Source organism: Melanerpes formicivorus, unplaced genomic scaffold (assembly GCF_026170545.1).
Source record: "Melanerpes formicivorus ecotype bairdi unplaced genomic scaffold, bMelFor1.0.p_v2 SCAF_77, whole genome shotgun sequence".
NCBI classification, from domain to species: Eukaryota; Metazoa; Chordata; class Aves; order Piciformes; family Picidae; genus Melanerpes; species Melanerpes formicivorus.
This window is the reverse complement of record NW_027142429.1, coordinates 2,525,800-2,532,561: the sequence shown is the minus strand read 5'-3', so window position 1 is coordinate 2,532,561 and position 6,762 is coordinate 2,525,800. Positions and strand designations below refer to the sequence as shown.

The following is a 6,762-nucleotide window of genomic DNA, read 5'->3' as shown; positions in this document are numbered from 1 at the left end:
GCGGAGCGCGGCCGAGCGTTGGGCAGGGCCGATGGGCAGGGCCGGGGCCATGAGCGGGGCCGGGCTGGGGGCCGCCGGGCTGGGGGCTGCCGTGCGGGACTACAACGCGGACCTGCAGGAGGGTGAGCGGGGCGGGGGCCAGCGGCGGGGCGGGGGCCAGCGGCGGGGCGGGGGCCGGGGCTGGGGCCGGGGCCGGGGCCGGGGCTGAGCCGTCGGTGCCGCGCAGGGCTGGCGGAGCTGCGCGCCCGGCGGCGGGAGCTGAGCGGCCGGATCCGGGAGGAGCAGGCGGAGCGGGACCGGCTGCAGGCGCGGATCGTGGCGCTCACCAAGCGGCTGCTCCGCACCAGCGAGAGCCTGGCCCAGCTCCTGGCCGAGCGCGCACAGCTCGACGGCGTGATCGCCGAGACGGAGGCGGCCTGCGGACAGGTAACCGACCCCTGCGGGCAGGGTTAACCCCCTGCGGCCAGGTAACCAACCCCTTACGGCCAGGGTTAATCCCCTGCGGACAGGTAACCGACCCCTGCGGCCAGGGTTAACCCCCTGCAGACATGTAACCAACCCCTTACGGCCAGGGTTAATCCCCTGCGGACAGGTAACCAACCCCTTACGGCCAGGGTTAACCCCCTGCGGACAGGTAACCGACCCCTGCGGACAGGTAACCAACCCTTGCGGACAGGTAACCAACCCCTTACGGCCAGGGTTAACCCCCTGCGGACAGGTAACCAACCCCTTACGGCCAGGGTTAACCCCCTGCGGACAGGTAACCAACCCCTGCGGACAGGTAACCAACCCCCTGCCCCCTGCGGACAGGGTTAACCCCCTGCGGACAGGTAACCAACCCCTGCGGACAGGTAACCAGCCCTTGCGGACAGGTAACCAACCCCTTACGGCTAGGGTTAACCCCCTGCGGACAGGTAACCAACCCCTTACAGCCAGGGTTAACCCCCTGCAGACAGGTAACCAACCCCTGCGGCCAGGTAACCAACCCCATATGGCCAGAGGTAACCCCCTGCGGACAGGTAACCAACCCCTGCGGACAGGTAACCAACCCCTTATGGCCAGGGTTAACCCCCTGCGGACAGGTAACCAACCCCTGCGGACAGGGTTAACCCCCTGCGGACAGGTAACCAACCCCTGCGGACAGGGTTAACCCCCTGCGGACAGGTAACCAACCCCTGCGGACAGGTAACCAACCCCTGCGGACAGGGTTAACCCCCTGCGGACAGGTAACCAACCCCTGCGGACAGGTAACCAACCCCTTACGGCCAGGGTTAACCCCCTGTGGACAGGTAACCACCCCCTGCGGACAGGTAACCAACCCCTTATGGCCAGGGTTAACCTTAACCCCCTGCAGACAGGTAACCACCCCCTGCGGACAGGTAACCAACCCCTTACGGCCAGGGTTAACCCCCTGCGGACAGGTAACCAACCCCTTACGGCCAGGGTTAACCCCCTGCGGACAGGTAACCACCCCCTGCGGACAGGTAACCAACCCCTTACGGCCAGGGTTAACCCCCTGCGGACAGGTAACCACCCCCTGCGGACAGGTAACCAACCCCCTGCCCCCTGCAGACAGGGTTAACCCCCTGCGGACAGGTAACCAACCCCTGCGGACAGGTAACCAACCCCCTGCCCCCTGCGGACAGGGTTAACCCCCTGCGGACAGGTAACCAACCCCATACGGCCAGAGGTAACTAACGCCTGCGGACAGGTAACCAACGCCCTGCGGACAGGTAACCAACCCCTTCGGACAGGTAACCAACCCCCTGCCGCCTGCGGACAGGTAACCAACCCTTTACGGCCAGAGGTAACCCCCTGCGGCCAGGTAACCGACCCCTTACAGCCAGGTAACCAACCCTCTGCAGCCAGGTACCCTACACACGGGATAGTATCCCCCAATACTACCAGGCACTCTGAGTACATTCAAGTGCCCTCCTTAAGTCTGAGGTTCCCTTGTCCAGGACTCCCCACCCGGCCCCAGGGCCACTCATCCTACCCTGGCCCCGGCAGGACCAAGCTCCGGGGTCCCTGTTAACAGGGAGGCTGGGCAGGGGAGTTGGTTTGGTGCTGGTTTGAGCTCGGGGAGAAGACATTGTGAAGTACACCAGCGTAGTCCCTTGGAACAGACCCCTGCATAAAGATCATCATTTGGAGGGGAAAAAAGTGGAGGAAAGCAGGGACAAGACTTTGACCCAGAAGCCCATGCAGTTGTCATGCTGTGGTGACAGAGCTGCTGGCCTGCTGAATGCTCTTTCTGCCCAACTTCAGTGTGAGTCCCTCCATCTTTAATGGAACTGTCTCATTTAAAGAGTAGAAGTGTTGGACCAGTAAGAGTGGGAGAGAGGCACGTTCTCCTCTTCCCTCTGTTGGTAACGAGCTGTTTGGCTCTACCCTTCCCCTGGAAGCTGCCTACATTCTCCTCCTTTCCCCATGTGGGTTTATAATGTGGTCACTAACCTGTCAGGGCCAGATCACGTCCCAGAGTCAGTACTCTGACATGAGGCTGGAGCCCTTTTTTCACCTTCCTTCAAGATCTGATGGTTTGGGGTCAAGGGGCAGGGGGGGACAATTCCATACAAATTGAACAGCTTTGAAGTTGTGTTGTAAAAGCTACACAAAACCCCAGCAACTTTGAAAAGAAACCTGACCTCAGGTGCAAGGCACAGCCCCCTGCCTACAAATGACAGCACCTAGCTGGGGGCAGGAGTTGATCTGGTAGAGGGTAGGAAGCTCTCCACAGGGGCCTTGCCAGGCTGGACAGAGTCCAACAGGATGGCATTCAACAAGTCCAAGTGCCAGGTGCTACACATCAGTCACAGCAACCCCAGGCAGTGCTACAGGCTGGGGTCAGAGTGGTTGAGAGCAGCCAGGCAGAGAGGGACCTGGGGGTATGGTGGACAGCAGCTGAACATGAGCCAGCAGTGTGCCCAGGGGGCCTGCATCAGGAACAGTGTGGCCAGCAGGAGCAGGGAAGTCCTTGTGCGCCTGTGCTCAGCACTGCTTAGGCCACACCTTGAGTCCTGGGTCCACTGCTGGGCTCCTCAGTTTAAGAAGGACATTGAGAGACTTGAAGGTGTCCAGAGAAGGGCAACAAGGCTGGGGAGGGGTCTGGAGCACAGCCCTGTGAGGAGAGGCTGAGGGAGCTGGGGTTGCTTAGCCTGGAGAAGAGGAGGCTCAGGGGAGACCTTCTTGCTCTTTCCAACTCCCTGCAGGGAGGTTGTAGCCAGGTGGGGGTCGGTCTCTTCTCAGGCAAGCAGCACCAGAACAAGAGGACACAGTCTTAAGCTGTGCCAGGGGAAGCTTAGGCTGGAGCAAGGAGAAAGTTCTTCTCAGCAAGAGAGATTGGCCATTGGGATGTGCTGCCCAGGGAGGTGGTGGAGTCCCCATCCCTGGAGGTGTTCAAATAAGGATTGGATGAGGCCCTTGGAGCCATGGTTTAGTTGTCAGGAGGTGGTGGGTGATAGGTTGGACTTGATGATCTCTGAGGTCTTTTCCAACCTTGTTGATTCTCTTTGTGTTTGTTGACATGGAGACACTTCAGCAGGTAAAAGCATTGGTGGTGGGGAGAGGACACACAGCCACCCTGTGACCAGAAACCAGCAACAGTTCCCTTCCTATGGATGCACATCTCCCATAACTGCACTCCTTACCTTCCCCCAGCCCCTGGCAGTTGCAGGACTCTACTTTCCTCCATGGACGAGGCATCAAGATCCTGGCACTCTACTGGTGTCTTGTCCTGCAGGGCACTTACCTTCATCTCTGATCACTTAGTGCTTTCCCCAGGTTCACAGGCACAGAGGTGACCTTTGATACTCCAACTCTGCCTTCACACTGTTAGAACTGTCCGCTCTGCTACATCTAAAATGGTGAGGGGGACAGGCACCAAGGGCTCCCAAACCCACTGCAGCCTTTCTTTCTAGAGCATCCTAAGTGGGACCTTTGGATTACGTGCAACACCAGCTAAAAATAGGGGGAAATTAACAAAATGGAAGAGTTAAGGGCAGGGTGGAGGTAGTTTTGAAGCAAGAGTGGAAGCCAGATGCAACTGCCAGTTGTGCAGCTGAGCACCATTTAATACTGATCTAAAATCCCAGGGATCAAGGAGAGAGAGAGAAGGGAGGAGAGAGAGAGAGAAGGGAGGAGAGAGAGAGAGAAGGGAGGAGAGAGAGAGAGAAGGGAGGAGAGAGAGAGAGAAGGGAGGAGAGAGAGAGAGAAGGGAGGAGAGAGAGAGAGAAGGGAGGAGAGAGAGAGAGAAGGGAGGAGAGAGAGAGAGAAGGGAGGAGAGAGAGAGAGAAGGGAGGAGAGAGAGAGAGAAGGGAGGAGAGAGAGAGAGAAGGGAGGAGAGAGAGAGAGAAGGGAGGAGAGAGAGAGAGAAGGGAGGAGAGAGAGAGAGAAGGGAGGAGAGAGAGAGAGAAGGGAGGAGAGAGAGAGAGAAGGGAGGAGAGAGAGAGAGAAGGGAGGAGAGAGAGAGAGAAGGGAGGAGAGAGAGAGAGAAGGGAGGAGAGAGAGAGAGAAGGGAGGAGAGAGAGAGAGAAGGGAGGAGAGAGAGAGAGAAGGGAGGAGAGAGAGAGAGAAGGGAGGAGAGAGAGAGAGAAGGGAGGAGAGAGAGAGAGAAGGGAGGAGAGAGAGAGAGAAGGGAGGAGAGAGAGAGAGAAGGGAGGAGAGAGAGAGAGAAAAGGGAGGAGAGAGAGAGAGAAAAGGGAGGAGAGAGAGAGAGAAGGGAGGAGAGAGAGAGAGAAGGGAGGAGAGAGAGAGAGAAGGGAGGAGAGAGAGAGAGAAGGGAGGAGAGAGAGAGAGAAGGGAGGAGAGAGAGAGAGAAGGGAGGAGAGAGAGAGAGAAGGGAGGAGAGAGAGAGAGAAGGGAGGAGAGAGAGAGAGAAGGGAGGAGAGAGAGAGAGAAGGGAGGAGAGAGAGAGAGAAGGGAGGAGAGAGAGAGAGAAGGGAGGAGAGAGAAGGGAGGAGAGAGAGAGAGAAAAGGGAGGAGAGAGAGAGAGAAAAGGGAGGAGAGAGAGAGAGAAAAGGGAGGAGAGAGAGAGAGAAAAGGGAGGAGAGAGAGAGAGAAAAGGGAGGAGAGAGAGAGAGAAGGGAGGAGAGAGAGAGAGAAGGGAGGAGAGAGAGAGAGAAGGGAGGAGAGAGAGAGAGAAGGGAGGAGAGAGAGAGAGAAGGGAGGAGAGAGAGAGAGAAGGGAGGAGAGAGAGAGAGAAGGGAGGAGAGAGAGAGAGAAGGGAGGAGAGAGAGAGAGAAGGGAGGAGAGAGAGAGAGAAGGGAGGAGAGAGAGAGAGAAGGGAGGAGAGAGAGAGAGAAGGGAGGAGAGAGAGAGAGAAGGGAGGAGAGAGAGAGAGAAGGGAGGAGAGAGAGAGAAGGGAGGGGAGAGAGAGAGAAGGGAGGACACAGAGAGAGAAGGGAGGACACAGAGAGAAGGGACCCCCAAACCACAACAATTCACTGCAGAGCCTGCTGCAGGAGGTTCTCTGCCTCATGCTCCAAGACATTAAATGCTTGAGGAGTTTTGTGTTCAGGGCCTGGGCATGAACCAGTGAACACCCCCTAGCTATTCCCACAGTGAGACGGGAGGAGATGTCCCCGAGCGAGTGTAAGGGCTGCCAGGTAGGTCAGCTGAATGTGAAGGGAACTCATCAGAGGAACACTTAATTTATGTAAAAACAAGCTATTTTTCTTTCTTTCTTTCTTTCCTTCCTTCCCAGATCCTGGAGGCATTGCCAGCTGACCTGAAGCGAGGGGCCGGGGGGGCCGGTAAAGCCGGCGAGCCGCAACACACTTCCAAAGGACCACGAGCAGGTGAAGAACAGCATGGCTAAGCTGCTTTAATAAAAACCTTTGCTTTGCAGAAGTAAAGTTTCCTTCCAGATGCACTTTGGTATTAGTTAGAGAGCTACTACAGTTAATCCTCAAACCCTAGGGAGGAAGGTAGGCATCTACCCAAAAAACCTCAAAGCCTTTATTTTGAGCACAGTGACACCGAAACATAGCCCAGGAGGTGAAGCTTCTGCCCTCAGAGAGCATTCACCTTGCTCTGCCAAGAGCAAGCTCAGGGTTCATCTGCTACAGACAGGGATTGGAGGATGAATGCAGGTAGTGCAAAGGCAGCACTCAGTGAGGTGCCAGCCACAGCTGCAGGGGAGAGCAGGTAACCTGGCAGACGTGGGCAGCGCCCTGGGGCACCGCGCTCTCCTCTCCTGCAACACTGCGCTCCCACACCGCCACCCAGCCTGCCCTGACCAGAGGAGGTGTAGGCACAGAGCTCATTCACTGAGGACAGCACACACAGCACCAGAGCAGCTTTGCACTTGGCTGAAGTCCCTGAAAGAAGGTGCAGGGTATTGTTGGCTTTAGCATTCCTTATTGATGCAGAGCAGAACGAGGACAGGGCAGGGCAGGCACCTTGGCCCTGACTTTTAACTGCAGCTTTTGCTTCACCACCTGCAAGTGTGTTGGGCTGCACATCTTGAGAGAGACAGAGAGAGGGAGGGCTGCCCTCAACTGACCTGAGCCTTTCCACAGTGCTCCCTGGGACCATCCCTGTTGGGAAAGCTCTGTGTAGCCTTTTCTTCCAAGCATAGACTCCTCTGGCTGTGTGCACAGCTCCCAGCTGCAGGCAGTGCTCAGGGTTAACTGCACACAGCTGATCACTTACTCACCCCTTAAATCTAGCAGTCAGTAGCAGTCCTGCAGTTTCCCACATTCTACCCCAGTCTCAGCACCTTGTTCTGAAGTGCTTCACTAATGGAAGAAGCCTCAGCAG

General features: G+C 57.2%; 1 protein-coding gene across 1 annotated transcript; it reads left to right on the top strand.

Moving 5' to 3' along the window:
• The first annotated feature begins 6 nt into the window (after positions 1 to 6).
• LOC137454215 (microtubule nucleation factor SSNA1-like) lies at positions 7 to 6,369 on the top strand. The gene is made up of 3 exons (XM_068164184.1): positions 7 to 122; positions 227 to 426; positions 5,705 to 6,369. Exons 1-3 carry the CDS (start codon positions 32 to 34, stop codon positions 5,816 to 5,818), a joined length of 405 nt encoding a protein of 134 aa, XP_068020285.1. The 5' UTR covers positions 7 to 31; the 3' UTR covers positions 5,819 to 6,369.
• The last annotated feature ends 393 nt before the right edge of the window (positions 6,370 to 6,762 follow it).